Genomic DNA, 15,717 nt, shown 5'->3' with positions numbered 1-15,717 from the left:
GTTAGGGGATAGAATATACAGTTTGTATAAAAACATGTGTATGGAAAGTGTGTGTGTGTGTGTGTGTGTGTGTGTTTTATATATATATATATATATATATATATATATATATATATATATATATATATATATATATATATATATATATATATATATATATATATATATATATATATATATATATATATATATATATATAAAAAAAATAAAAATTACATTAAAATAGTTTTTGGATTAATCGGCTATTCCGGGTAATGCAGAGAGGGAATGATCGAGGAGCTCGTAACACCTGTAAAGAGAAAGGGGCGTGGCTTCATGCACACATGATCTAGACTTGCTAGTGGAAGGTGACAGACTCGCTTCGTACCCTCCAAGAACTACTAAAAACTTCAGTTATGAATTAAAATACTTGACAAAATATCCACAGAGTTTATTTTAAGGAAGGAAGCACCGAAGCTTTAGACAAAGAGCACTTCTCCAAATGTCTGAGCTGCGCGGATGAGGGAAGAGGAGGGAATTTACAAGCTTGACTCGGGTTCTTCTGTCGGGGTTGAATGATTTGATATACTCAACCAAAATATTAATTTTAAAGAGCGAGGGAAGACAGAAGACAGCTCATGCAGAATACGAAGAGCGCGAGAGTATCACTATCACTAGATGCTATATGAGTTGTCGCGCGAGCGGGCGCTTCGAGAGGAGCGATGGAGAGGCTGATGGACTGGAGACCTCCAACATTTCTTCTGCTTCTCACCTTACTGTGGGTGTTTCCAGGTGAGAGAAATATCAACTTACTCTATACAATAGAAATAGCTTCTAAATGAGCAAATGTTACGTCTGTTGATGCTGTGATGAACTGAGAAAGTTAAAAGAGTCTGTATCATTATTGAACTCTCAGATCATATTTATTACATAGGTTTTGTTTATCTCACGTAATTACATTTTCTTATACAATAAGATAACTTTAATGTTGTAGTATTTAATAATGTGTTAACATTCAAGCAAAAGTTGATGGAAAGTAATAGCTAACATCAATAATAACGCCTGTTCTCATAATTTGTTTTGTGGTTATGAAATATTATTTTAGAAGTTTTAAACAGATATTTACTTCTTACCAAGATATTTCATCCTGAAGTATAAAGCCATGCTATTCATTGCTTATGGGAAGTCATCACATGACTTGAATCTTGAAATTCCCAGTATAAATAAGGTGTTAAAATGAAGATTGTTGACATGATAGAGCCATTTGTAGCCAACGCCTGAAAGTAGTGACAGTGATTCCTGGTACTGTGATATGACCATTGTCCTCCTGACTAATCTCCAACAAGCCTCAAGTCAGAGGAGCTTGTAATCCGTTGAATTTTGCACTCAAGAACAAGGTACGAATTCACTTTTAGTGCTGGCTGAAGAGATTAAACTGTGTCAGTGTGCTGCAGTTTTTCCTTTAGAGCTCCAAAACTCATAATTCTTGTTTCCTTGAAAAGGTTGAAAATAACAAAATTGCATTCACATGCCCTCATAACCTTTGTGATGTTTTGAAATGTAGTGAGATATATTAAACAGGTATTGGTTGCTTTGTCAGGGTTTTAGTCTGTGTTTCCAACATGGCAAGTTGCTGATGTGGTGGTGTTTTCTGTATCTCCAGGGAGGCACCATTATCGCATTATATGGAGAATGCGCCTTATAATGGGGAAACTGCCAGATGACATTGCTGCCGCCTGCAAATCTTTAGTTGTTTTGTGTGACCTGTCTTGATAACACCCAAAATAATATTGCCACCTATATGCTGCCTTGCAAAATTACTACACTGCACATTCACTTTAATCTGGTAGCCTGTAGAATATTACACCTAATTAAGTAATGACTTCACACGTTGACAAACCTCAAGGTTTGAAGGTGGTCTGAAGGTTGCATTTTATATGTAGACTGCAAATTTAGGCACAGACCCTTATTTATTAATAACAATAAAACTTAAGTTTGGCTTATTAGTGCCTGCTATCATCTTAAAATTTTCTGAAAATGAAAATGCCAAGGATTTATATGCCATTTATCCAGCGTATTTTAATCCATACCAGCTTAAATACACTCCACACCGATTTAAAGGAAAAGCCCCACAGGAGATGGCTTAAGTCCCTTGAACAAGTATTCAGTTGTGGTCAATGTGGCCCTCTAGTCCCTGGGTTACATCTACTTGTGATCGTACAACCTTTGTGCAAATATCTTAACTGCTTTCCTAGAATGTACAAGGTCAATTGTGATTATATTTTCAGGGAAGATAGTTTAGTCTAACATTTAATTCTCCCCATACTTATGTCGTCCTTACCAATCAGAAATGTTTTAAAATGCTTGTTTTCTCTAAGCTCGAAACCACCTGTAGCAAATGGCAGGATGTTTAAACAAACTGTTTTATCCTCTGAAAAGCCGGAGGTGGATAATCAATGGCTGTAATTGAGTGCGGATCACTGGGCCTTCACAACAGACATCATTAGAAACAGTAATGCTCACCTACCAGAGGCAATTATGTTTGCCCCCTGCACAGCAAAGAACATTTTAATAATGGCAAAAAAAATATCCATGTTTCAATTCATTAACCCTGACACCAATCTATTGTTGGAATCAATCTTTTGATTTGATACAGATCATTATAAGACAGATTTTGGCACTTAGACGTAGATTTTACATCAGGGGTGGGCAAACTACGGCCCGCGGGCCACATACGGCCCGTTGGGCTGTTTAATCCGGCCCGTCGAGTATTTAAACAATTGTCTGAAGATCGCATTCATTTTGCCTTTTTCTTGCAATACTTTGCGTTATATATATATATTGCTTTGCATATATTTGACAATCGGAATATCAGATATTTCATGCCATAGATAACAAATGTAAAAAAGAAAAAATGACATAAAAGTAGATCATCATTCATTCAGCGCTGTTGTGGCTGCGGTGTGTCACGAAACAAGCAATGACGCGTCACTATGGAAACCAAAGTGACACGTTATAATGGTCGCTTTAAAGCACTCACGCTGAGGATTCAGCCGAAATATTTTAAATGTAGGCTACGTGTTAAATTAATAATGAGTGGATCAAAGAAAAGAAAAATGGACACTGAATGCCGAGTTTTTAATAAGGAGTGGACAGCTAAATATTTTTTCACCGAAGTCCGATCAAAGGCCGTATGTCTGTAATAATTGACATTTCAGCACTCCTTGAACAGACAGCTGCTTAAGCGCATAGACTTGTTACACGTTAATGTTTTTTCCTTTTTTGGAAACTCACAGAGAAAAAAATAGTTTGGTAACCGCTTGCACACCTGTTTAGTTTTTCCTTTGATTTGTCTGCTATTTAGTTTCTTTGCTCCTCTGGATTTGTGGATGTATCCTGACTGATTCCGTTTACCGACCTTTATCGCCCGGCTTTCGACTACGCTCCCCTGTCTGCCATGTAGGCTACAGAACCCGGTTTTGTTCATTAAATGTTCTGATCTGCCTTTGTTTGCTTTTTATGTTTTATTATACATAAAAATAAATTTGTATATATTCGTTTTTTTCCACACATGTATGACTTTTGGAAGTGCAAATTGATTGCCTGCAGTTTTAATAAAGTTGAATTAATGTAATCTTAATTTTTACTCTTCTAAGTGTAGCCTACACTTGCAGGTGTTTTGTTTCTAATTCACTGTTAGGCCCATTAAATAATAATAAGGATAAACAATATTTAAAAAGTATAGGCTATAATTATCTAACATCTGACTAATTAAAAATTAACCTCAAAACATAGCATGCTAAATGGGGGATATCTAGCATAAAAAAATGTATTGTCAGAATGTTGTCTCTCAGAATTTCGTGCAGACGTTGCCACAACGTAAATGTGTTTGCTCAGCCCGATCTCATGAAAGTGCGAATACCACGAATTGTATTTGTAGTGCTTTTACGCAGTTTTCGCGTGCATATGATACGCACTTTATGGCGTGTAATAGGCACGCACTCCGCCGCACCCCTAATCCTAACCAAGGGGTTTACAGTACGTAGCATGCATGCAAAAAAACATTTGTGACGTATAAATGGCACGAGAAATAAAATTTGTGGTATATATACGCACTTTCATGAGATGGTGTTTCATAATTTGTGGTATAGATACGCACTTTCATGAGATCGTGTTTCATAATCTGCTACTGGGCCGGCCCTCTGTCAAATTTTAAAACCCAGTGTGGCCCTTGAGCCACAAAGTTTGCCCACCCCTGTTTTACATGATGGCGGTAACAGTTTATATCACTCTATAATTTGGGGAAAAAAGGTCAAATTTAAGTAACCTTGTGACAATGCCTATTTTTGGAAAATAGAGTGAATTAAATACTTCACAAATAAAACTTAATCATTTGATTACTTTCTCTTTTTTAAACTCGGATGGAAGCAAACTAAAACATTGGATTTTTTATAACAAATAAATGAAAGTCTGACACTGCAAGAGCAGCTGCACATTATGTAACATTTAAGCTAAAACAAAGACTTAAAGGAGTCATGAACTGTTTTTCTTTATAATGTTTCCTTGGGTGCACTTATAATGTTATTTTAACATCAAAATTGTCATTTTAGAAATTAAAGGCCATTTTCTACCCTGATTTTGGATGATTTTGGTCGCTCTGTTTGAAGGGGTGTGTCTGCTGGGAGACTTCAGTGTAAACGCCTACTGCTTTGATTGGCTAACATCTTTGCATGTGAAATAAGTATTACACGTGGAACTCTCTCAAAATCTTTACTATGTTTTTACTGTTACAGCTGTCGAAATTAACAAATTGTGAAAAGTCTTGGTTTAGATTTAGATCTACTCCCATCACATGAAAGGTTGCAGCGATGAGCATTGTAGCCTATGACAGATATGTCCGTTGAGCGCATGAATGCAGTGATCTCGTCACTGCAACTCAATTTCTGGAATACTTACATCATAACTAACAGTGCAAACACTGTGTAAATAAGAGATTCATTGTGCAGTGTAGACAGTTACATCGATTATAACTGGAGTTTTGGCAAGAGTCTCATGTTGTGATTGACAGCTCCAGTGATTATAAAGGGAGGGTTCTTTGATCGCTTTATATATAATTTAATCAATTGAAATACTAGATTATTTTCATTCTACTAAGTGAAACAATGTGAAGTTGACCATTAGTCACTGACTTGATTTACTTACGCTAAACAGTAAGACAAAAAACATCTGACTTTACATGAATCTTTACATATCATATATCACTGATCACAGACTAGGCATTAGAATTAACACGTTTACTTTCATGTCGCGGCATTACTTTCAGGTCCATATCTTGCAGTAAAAGTCTGTTTGCAAACTCTGCACCGAAATGCGACTGATTTGCCTAAGAATCCACAGTGAAATGTACTGGACAAACAAGTAATGCTCTACTGAGACATTCACATGTAGTTGAAAATAAATAATCACTTTCCTAGCATTAGGGTCTTTTGTAAGAGATCCGCGGATTTCTCCTCATCTCACCAATGCGCCAGTGGGCCGGGCCAAAGATGCGATGATGTACAATAAGGCATTAATCTGATTCTGCAGAGTTGGTCTTTCATCACACTATTACGTCATAATGTGACAATATCTAAAACAAGTCAATTTAGAGCTTGGCTTCAATAAAAGCTGTTTTGGGACTAACAAGGAAGTTTTGAGTTCTGAAACTTACATGATGTTTTTAATATACGATGACCTCTTGCATGTTAAAACTTCAAGGAAAACTTGATATCTCAATTCATTACCCCTTTAAAATGGTAAAGCTAATATTATAAAAATAATTCTGAATCTAAATTCTGATTGGACGAGCCACAACTCGCATTTTGTATGTTGTGTTATTGCTCTGTTGTGTAGTGCCTAATAACATTTCATGTTGACATTTGCGGAACACGTCCCAACGTATTTTTGCATTACTCCCTATTTTTACATTGCTTTAACGTGTGATAAGGTCCTTCCCACTTTCTGTGCGAATATATCTATGATAGTATATACAATATATAAATATAATAATTGGATGGCATGTTTCTGCTGTTATACCACACAGTCCTATTTACATATATTTTGAATTCACTATATTGCCGGCTGTTTTTGCTTCAGATGTTACTTACACTACAGTGTCTTTTACTCTGGATGTGCAGCTCTTATGAACTCCAGGATTTACCAGGAAAGTATATGGCTGAAAACCATTATGCTCACATTCATCTGTCAAGAAACATCCTGACAGATCTGAGACAAGAGACAGATTCAGCTCTCATTAATGCTTTAGATCATCTCATGTAAGTGCTGCCATATATCACACCTGCAGCCCTGTTGCCCTCCCCCTCTCTCTGCCACCTGCGGGAAGTAGTGCAGCGAAAAGAACTGACGCCCCTGCCATACAGTTTTCTCAACATGATCCTCAAATAATTATAATTGCAATCTGTTTATAAACTTGCATACAATTTCAACAGCGGACCAACATGGCATCATAGTTGCACTTCCCTTGAGAGCCCGCTGCTTGTACAAAGGTGCTGTTGTGTCGCTTTCCGAAGCGTAGGCGACTTCGACGCTGTTTTACAGCAGGTGTAAGTTGGGAGAGTGGATACAGTAATGAGGATCTCAGCCATCTAAATGAGGCCATGGGTCCTCTGGGCACACTGCTGTGTGCCTGTGTGGGCTTCAGAGACACCTGGGGAATCTGCAAACTAGCTGACCATACACTCCAACGCTTTACAGTATATGCCATAGGCACTTCTATAGCATCATTATATGATCATAGTATGTTTTATGAGGATTATTGAGAAGAAGTAGCTATTTCAGTGGGATTAGACACAGATAAACTTATCCTTTCTTTAGGATGGACAGTTAGATCAGCTGTCAAGTGCTACATGGACCCTTTTCACAGACTGATGATGCTTTTCCACAGTTATTAACATCGTAAATCTAGCAACAACTAAAAAATTATATTTACATTTTTTTTTCATGTTTATTATAACACTACACTCGGTTAAATTACATTGACATTAAATTACAGAAAACTGATGCTGCTGCGTAAGTCTTTCTAATACAGCATTTGACATCTTTCTCTCTTCTGACGCATAATCAATCTCTTGATTTTTTGTACTCTTCTGCAAAGTCATCATGGATTTCTGTCTTTTGCTATTGGAGCAAATTGGAACGCAAATTGGAACGTTTCTGAGAACCCAATATAGTGAAATAAACAATATAGAATTTAGTCAATGCTATTCATTACTGTACATGATCCTAAAGGATGTACATGATCCTTTAGAGTCAAGATTTGTCCTAGAGGTACGTAATCCTCGTTACCCTGGATAGTCTGAGGGGAATGGCAGGAATCTTGTTTTTTTAGGAGGTGTGACCTGGATTTAGGCATGCTAGACCTGGTCGAGCGAGGCTAATAAGGGCCTAAAGGATCCGATCCGGGCCAGCCACCTCAGAATACACCAGGAGCAGCTGTTACACCTTGCAGATTAACGCCACTGATTGTTTTAAGCTTTCATCTGCCTTTCCCCCCTGCTCTCACTGTCCCTGTTCTGCCATGGAGACATCCGTTCTCTTCTCTCTTATCGTGATGGAGCATAACATCTCACCCCCATCTCTCCTGAGCTCTTATTAAACTTCCCCCTGCCCTACTGCTACATCTGTGCAGCTGATCCACATCCATCTGTCCGTCCTTCATCGCAGTGACTCCACGTGACAGACATCTTGTGAGGGGGGCCGCATGTGTTTAACTCTTATCTATGAGGGCTTTTTATTATGGCATCCCTCTGGTAGTAGTAGCAGCAATTACTCTGATGTGCCCGAGGATGAGGAATAGCAATATGAGATAATATCTGAGGTTGAAGAGGTTTGCCATGCTGTGCACCCATCACCTGCAAATGTAATTAGAGAGAATAAGCTGCCATGATGGGGCTGAGCTTGCAGTCATTTGTGTGGGGCAGCAGTCAGCACCTGCAGCATGAATCACAATAATGACTTCATTTTGGATCCCCAAATAGCAGTTAAAGTTCCAAAGACAGTAATTATTAGATCCGAAATTAAGATTAATGTGTTGATATACAACAGCATGTTTGTGAGTGTGATATATGCAGCACAACAGTTTTATAAACTGATATATATATTTTTTTTATAATCTAATATTGATATTGCATATACATAGAGAGAAAGGTTTAGGGTTAGTATGATTTTTTCTTGGTGAAATTAATATTTAATTTCTTTTAATAAATGCTGTTGAAAGTTCTGTTTATCAAAGAACGCTGAAAACAGTATGATTTCCACAAAAATATTAAGAAGCACGACTGTTTTCAACATGGATAATATTAAGAAATGTTTCTTGAGCACCAAATCAGCAAATTAGAATGATTTCTGAAGGATCCTGTGTCAGCTTAGCCATCACAGGAATAAATTACTTTTTAAAATATATTAAAGGTAGGGTAGGCAATTTCGGAGAGGCTAGCAATAGCAAGCTAGCTTTGAAAGCATGAGGTTCCACCCTTCCTTCAGAGCTCACATAATATCCCATTTGAGGGTGGGATCTCATGCGAGTCCGCAAAGCGTCACGAGATGAGAGATGGCATTCATTTACCTCAAGTCTCAAAGCACATTACAATAATAATGAAGGTAAAGTACTTGCAGAGCTCTTACTTGTGCCACCTGACTGAGCTACAGATTAATTTTGCATTGATAGTGTTGACATAGAAACGCATAAATTGGAGTCTGAGGACATGAACAGCTCCGGGTAGAATATCATGGGTTGCCATCTCGTAATTAAGGTTACGACATGGCGTGAACGCAGCATAAGCTCGCTGTTTTGGTTTAGGAGGAACTGTAAAAGGCGGCTGCTGTTTGTTTGTGGCTCTCGGTGACTGTCTCTCTAACTCTGCATAGCACACGAGGAGGTATGGAAATACGTATGTTGACAGACAGGTAGGACAGTGTATCATTCCATTCGGAAAAGAGTTTCAACCAGAATAACAAAGAGTGTTTATAAAAAAATTGCCTACCCCACCTTTAAAATACAAATAGGTTCATTTTAAATTGTAATAATATTTCACAACATTACTGTTTTTGCTGTATTTTTAATCAAATAAATGCATCCCTAATGACCATAAGAGACTTCTTTCAAAAACATAAAAAATTATTACGGATCCCAAACAGAAGCATTTGTGTGTGTGTACAGTATGTATGTATGTATGTATGTATGTATGTATCTATATTATTATTTTTAATTTTTTTTAAATAGAGCAAATTTTTTAAGTTATAGACTACTCAAAAGTACAGTATGGAAAAAAATAACTTGGGCTTCATAGCAAATGCATCCAGCTGAAAATTAGTTGTCATCTTCAAAGTTGTGTTACCTTCTTATTTCTATGTCAGGCCTCAATTTTCCCCAGCTTGGTTGCTAAATTGATGTAGTCCCAGTTCCACGCACAGAGCAGCATCTGTGAAACCTGCTTGGACCTGATAAGCCTGGCATCCTAGTCTGTGGAGGTTTGGAGTGCTCTACATTCTGCTGTGGAAATTGTGCTGTGTACATTGGGCTCAGTGAGTTTATTAACCATTTGCCCTTAATAGTTTGATTGTCAAAGTCTGTAACATAAAGCCTGATAAAGAGCAGTGAAGTTATGGTAAAGAGGGGCTCACTATTTTGCTTTACAAATGAGAAGTAAGCAGGCTACTTGGGTAGTGTTTTTTTCTGTGTGCCTTACATTTATCTCACCTATGTAAATAGCTTTCACATAAACATGAAGTACCCTGGATATTTTCCTCTTCTACATTCACAATTTCTGTTAAAAGTGTAACTTTGCCCATTTTCAACCCGCTTTGTATTGTTATTACAATGTCAGTTGTGTATTTAAATGGAAAAATTTTACTCATTCTCTGTGTTGCATGGACAGAGAAATTCACGTTTATTCACGTTAGCTCCAGGGGTTTAGTGAAAACAGATTTCATTATACTTCCGTGTTTTCGTATCCCCATCCAAGGACAGTCGGATCGACAGAGGGTTATTAACAGAACAGTTATTGTAAGGGTAGGGTTTTCACTGAAAATTGTATCGTACTATGTCTACTTTTTAAACCACATTATGGTGAAAATGGAAGTCTATGGCAACAGCTTTCTGTACAGTGTTTGCTTCGGGTGGTTGGGTGAAACTGACAGAATCCTTCACTGGAAACCAAAAGCTGCAAAACGTTTACTCTTTGAATTCTTGCACCCAGGAACAAGTCGACACCATTATGACTATAAGTTTGCATAAATGCTTTTGTGCCATTTTTGCAGTGGTAAGACTTAGACTTTTTTTTTGACAGGCATGCCCCAGCGTTGTGTGTAATACAATATATATTTTTTATAATACAAAATCATTATGGAATTCATTATTACTTTTCTTTTGTGTCAAAAGTTTGTATGTTTTATTTAGTTTTTATAAAAACATTGTTCAGGAATCTGAAGCAGAATCGCTAAATTCTTTGTGATTTCCTAAGTGAGTGTCATTTTAGGATTGAAATGCATATCTCCTCAGGCTTCCCTCATAGACTTAACATGGACTATCTTTGTGGCAAATGAAGTAGTGTTTTAGTGAGCATCTATTATTTCTGAGCAGCAGACTGTTACTGTCAAGCAGAGAAGCGAGATGGAAAGGACCATTAGGAATATGTTTGGGAAAATGTGTGGCTGCAGTAAATGCTCACTATAGGGTATTTAGTTATAGCAAGACCCGACTTTTCTCTTATTTTATGTCATTGTTTAGTTGAACATGTGTAATGCGAATAGCTCAAGCTAGTACATCTCAAATGCAATGAGAAAACATTGTTGAAGTCATAGTGAACTGATGGTGTGATCAATTATTTAGGGGAACATGTTGCCTCACCAGACCCCCGCGTATAGGCCTGTGAGGAATTGTTTGGTTGTTGGAGGGGAAGTGTGCTATTCTTTTTCAATTAAAATAAAAAATGACCATCAGGTATATAAAATAGGTTTTCTGTCCAAAAAATAGGGCAAAGGATGCACAGGCCTTTTAAACGATTTCCTTCTGGCAAAAGAGGACATCTACAGTATCCATCATAGCTGGTGTGACAAATTTCCATTAATTTCAGTACAGATGGCAGTGGACAGGTTACTTCTGTAGGCAGACTTGTTTAGCTTAACATCTTGTGCGTTTTCCTCTTCCTGATCCATTTAAATATTGCATTTTTATTGTAATAGTTCCAGATAATATGTCTTATTTTAAAATGTTGGCTGGTAACCAAGAGTAGATCTGCTGAAATCCTACATAGCATGTGAAAAGGGATTTCCACCCACTCTCTGAAATATTAGCAATGCCTAATGCAATTGTACAGGGAATTGAAAAGTCACAGATTAAGAAATGTTGTTCGTTAAGGCCAGAATCGGCCTGTCTTTTTCCCCGTAAAGACAGCTTGGGCTGGTAATGGGATTATAGTGTGAAGAGGCAGCTTAGCTACATGGCCTAAGGAACATTGTCCAATCCCCTAAGGATCCACAAAGTGCCCCTGGAAAAAGTAGTCGGGGGATTGGTCATCGCTCCTGCTCACACACACTCGCATAATATAACCCATTTACTGTTATCGTACTGAATGCTATTGTCTTTCACACCACAGAACGACAGCAGCTCCCTGAAATAATGCTTGCAGAATTGACACTTGACGGCTTTATGAACTGACTTGGCCAGCCTTATTTATTATGTATTAAGTAATTTATATTAGGTAAATCAAATTAAAGGGGTGGTTGATATATTTCACTTTTTTAACTCTAGTTATGTAATGTTGCAGTTTGAGCATGAACAACATCTGCAAAGTTACAATGCTCAAAGTTCAAAGCAAAGGGAGATATTTACTTTTAAAGAAATCATTTTTTAAGGACTACAACAAACGGCTGGTAGGGACTACACGACATTCCTCCTGAGTTAGTGACATCAGGACAGAAGACAGAATATGCTAATTAATGACTAGAAGATAACTACACATAAGCTACATAAATTCATCAATTAACCATTCAGAAATGTCCTGTTGCATTCTACATGCATGTCACTTTCTTCTTGAGTCTCTCCATCATTGTCTGACTCCGGTTTGAACATAAAAGGCTAAAAGTTTTTGAAATGTTCAGTGCATGTGTAGCGGTGTGTTATCTGCGTTGTGTTAGGCTTCGAGTAATACTCATGAACGCTGTAGTTCGTCTCTCAATTCTCTTTATTTGATCTGCAGTAACAGAACAGTATATGAGGACTTGTTCAGCACTTTAGAGCAGCGTGCGGCAGCAATGCACGACACACGCTATGATTTCTCATGCAGACTGGGCATAAACTTTTACAAAACACATTTTCAGAACATACAACAATAATTCATGTACCTGCAGTAACAGAACAGTATATGAGGACTTGTTCAGCACTTTAGAGCAGCGTGCGGCAGCAATGCACGACACACTGTAATCAATAAAGGATAAAATTAATATAGAAATAAAAATAATAAATAAAACATATGTGTGTCCACTACAGCGGGGGTTAAAGTCACGATTATACAAGTATTACATATAAAACAATCAGTTACAAGAAATACGGCCTTGTTTAATCAGCACATAAACTTGCGTGACCTACCGCTATGATTTCTCATGCAGACTGGGAAGAAATAAAGTGCGTCACCCCCAGATCAGCATGGCGGACGGAAAGGAAGACCCAAAAATGGTCATGACAAGTGGAATCACAAATTATTCTTAAAGCACACTTGCTACATTCCCCCCTGCTGACTTCCGCTTGTACATGACAAAACAAAATAACACAATATGCTACCAAGTCACTCAAAACAAAACAGGTACATATAAGCACATAATAGAGGACCCTAAGAGAAACAAAATCATTTCATAGCACCAAGAGAAAATACTGTAAATCAAGTGACACACTAAACTCCAGTCATAAGACTATTCTTATCAGAAATAGTAATGTAAGAGGGTTGCAAAGCCTCGTAACACCCAAAGGAATAATATGCCTGTTACATATTACATACTTCTAGTGGTCATTTTAGTACAGCACTTTATACATTTCTATCTACTTTAGATTGTTCGCAAATTCCCTTCTTTCAAGGTACTACAAACACAGATACGTGAATTTTAATCACAGTATTTAATTATTCACATATATGATACCTCTATAAACAGGAGAAAAAAAAAAAAAAAAAAAAAAAAAAAAAAAAATCTATAACCCAGACATAACCTTCTGGTGCATATTCTGGATCAGTCTAATGACTGGTTTAACCACTCTCCCACATCTGGTTTTGACAGTAAATGACCCGCCCTGAGTTGCAGGTACGCTGGAACACTCCAGTAAATGGTCAGTGGATACGGCAGTATCGACATCAGCCTCTGCCTGATTACTGCACCTATCAACATCAAGTTCACCTGTCAAAGATCTGCATGTCATTCGACCACTGAGGCTTGTAGAATTAGGTGCCGACAGGACAGTAGACCGTTCATCTGCAATCAACTGGACAGAATCAGACTCAGAACGAGCAACTTCGGAACCTGGGAGTTCCGATACCCACGCCACAGTTCTTTCTTCTGATTCATTGACAGGTAATCTCAACTCTGCATTTTCGCTCACAGACAGACTTGATCTGCTCGAGGCAACATTCATGGAAGAATCATCTTCTGACATTTCATTCTGAAGAGGTAGGAAGTTCACTGGCATGATGAGATTTCTATGAACAACTTTCTCAGTTCCCGTCTCACGATTTCTGATACGGAACGTGTGGACCTCATTGTTCATTTCTGTCACTATGTAGATGTGACTCTCCCATCTATCAGCGGTTTTCCTCTTGCCACGCTCACCCTTATTGGCCAGCAGCACTCTATCACCGATGTTCACTGGAGCACCTTTCTGCTTCTTGTTGTAGAGATTGGCTTGCCTCTGTTGTTGTTTTGAAGCTGAACATTGGGCCACTTTCATTGCTTGTGCAAGATCATCTCGGAAAGACTGCACATACTGGTTGTAATCAACCACCTGGTCATCAAGCAGCACAGAGTCAAACATCATATCGATTGGCAACCTAGGAGTTCTACCAAACATCAGCTGGAATGGCGGGAAATTGGTTGTCTCGTGTATTGTTGCATTATAGCAGAAAGTGAGAGACTTCAACATTTGAGGCCATCTGTGCTTTGCTTTAGGTGGTAAGGCACGGATCATGTTCCCCAATGTTCGATTGAACCTCTCGACACTCCCATTTCCCATTGGGTGGTATGGAGTCGTATGTGATTTACGAACACCAGCAAGCTGAAGCATCTCAGAAATCAGGCTACTTTCAAAACTTGCTCCCTGATCTGAATGAATTCGTTCAGGAAAGCCGTAGATGCAGAAGAAATTGTCCCATAGCTGCTTCGCAACTACTTTCGCTGATTGATTAGGACAAAGGTAAGCCTGAGCCAGCTTAGTGAAATGGTCAGTCAAGACTAATACATCCAGAGACTTATTGGACGAGTCTTCAGCTGACCAAAAATCCACACAAACCAGCTCAAGTGGTCTTGATGTTTTGACACTTTCCAGTGGAGCTCTGGCCTCAGGCTCTGGTGACTTGCTGACAACACATCTTTTGCAACATCTCACATACTCCTTTACATCTTTTTCCAACCCTTGCCAGTAGAACCGACATCTGGTTAGGTAGAGAGTTCTGTGTTGTCCCTGGTGTCCAGCTTCATCATGTACTCCCTTGAGGACTACATCACGGAGAGCAGCAGGCACAATGAACTGAAAAGTCTTCTTTCGTGTGACGACATCTTTGGAGACACGATATAATAAGCCTGTTCTTACTGACAGTTTGTTCCAGTTTCTCAAAAACCGAAGAACACCAGGTGCTTCCTTGTTCCTTTCCCTCCTAGACGGCCTACGTTTGCGCTCCACAAAGAAAAGCACTCTGTTCAGGTGAGGATCAGCATGTTGTAAGTCCATCAGCTCCTGTTTTGACAGCAATGGATCATCTGACAACCGAGATGGAATGATTGACTCAAGTAGCTGTGGAAGCAGGTAAGCATATGGCTGAACATGATTTTCTTGTTGTCTACTGCTTTGCAGAATGGCCGAAATGTCTTCTTGAGAAATACCAGCCTGACTTGACAAAGCAGCATTGTTCATCTCAACATCTGAACAGGGCTTGTCTTGTGCTTGCCTCTCAAAGGGATGACATGACCAGCGAAACACATCTTGCACATTGTCTGTATTCACTGCACGAGACTCCTCCAAGAGAGCATCATAGGGAACTCTGGTAAGTCGGTGGAACACACTGGGTCGCACAAATGGTTCACGGCTGAGGGCATCAGCGACTACATTCTTTGGCCCAGGGATGTATTTGATGTCAAAATTATATGGTGCGAGCTTCGCGACCCATCTTTGCTCACAAGCATCCAACTTGGGTTTCGTAAGAATGTAGGTCAGCGGGTTGTTGTCTGTCCATATGGAGAACTGTTGACCCCTGAGCCAGTGACTAAATTTGTCACAGACTGCCCATTTCAGAGCAAAAAACTCTAGCCTGTGTGCTGGATACCTTGATTGGGCATAATTAAGTGACTTGCTAGCAAAGGCTATGGGACGAGCAACCTCCCCACCCGCCACCACTTGAGAAAGAACTGCACCAAGCCCATTACTGGACGCATCAATAGACAGCAAGAAAGGTTTGCTAAAATCTGGGTGCGCCAAAGTGACTC

The 15,717-nt window shown here is 38.7% G+C and overlaps 2 protein-coding genes across 2 annotated transcripts in view; one reads left to right on the top strand and one right to left on the bottom strand.

Annotated features, from left to right (window-relative positions):
- lim2.3 (lens intrinsic membrane protein 2.3) overlaps positions 1–15,717 on the bottom strand; it is a gene marked incomplete at both ends in the record, with an annotated part of 157,370 nt that overhangs the window by 81,097 nt on the left and 60,556 nt on the right. The window lies entirely within an intron of this gene.
- esamb (endothelial cell adhesion molecule b) overlaps positions 702–15,717 on the top strand; it is a gene marked incomplete at both ends in the record, with an annotated part of 48,246 nt that continues 33,230 nt past the window's right edge. Inside the window, one exon of the mRNA XM_081370420.1 lies at positions 702–771. Within this exon, the coding sequence (XP_081226546.1) occupies positions 702–771 (70 nt within the window). The remainder of the gene's footprint in view (positions 772–15,717) is intronic.

The sequence above is a fragment of the Scardinius erythrophthalmus genome, assembly GCF_964197995.2.
Source record: "Scardinius erythrophthalmus genome assembly, chromosome: 7".
NCBI lineage: Eukaryota > Metazoa > Chordata > Actinopteri > Cypriniformes > Leuciscidae > Scardinius > Scardinius erythrophthalmus.
This window is presented reverse-complemented; position numbering and strand designations above follow the sequence as displayed.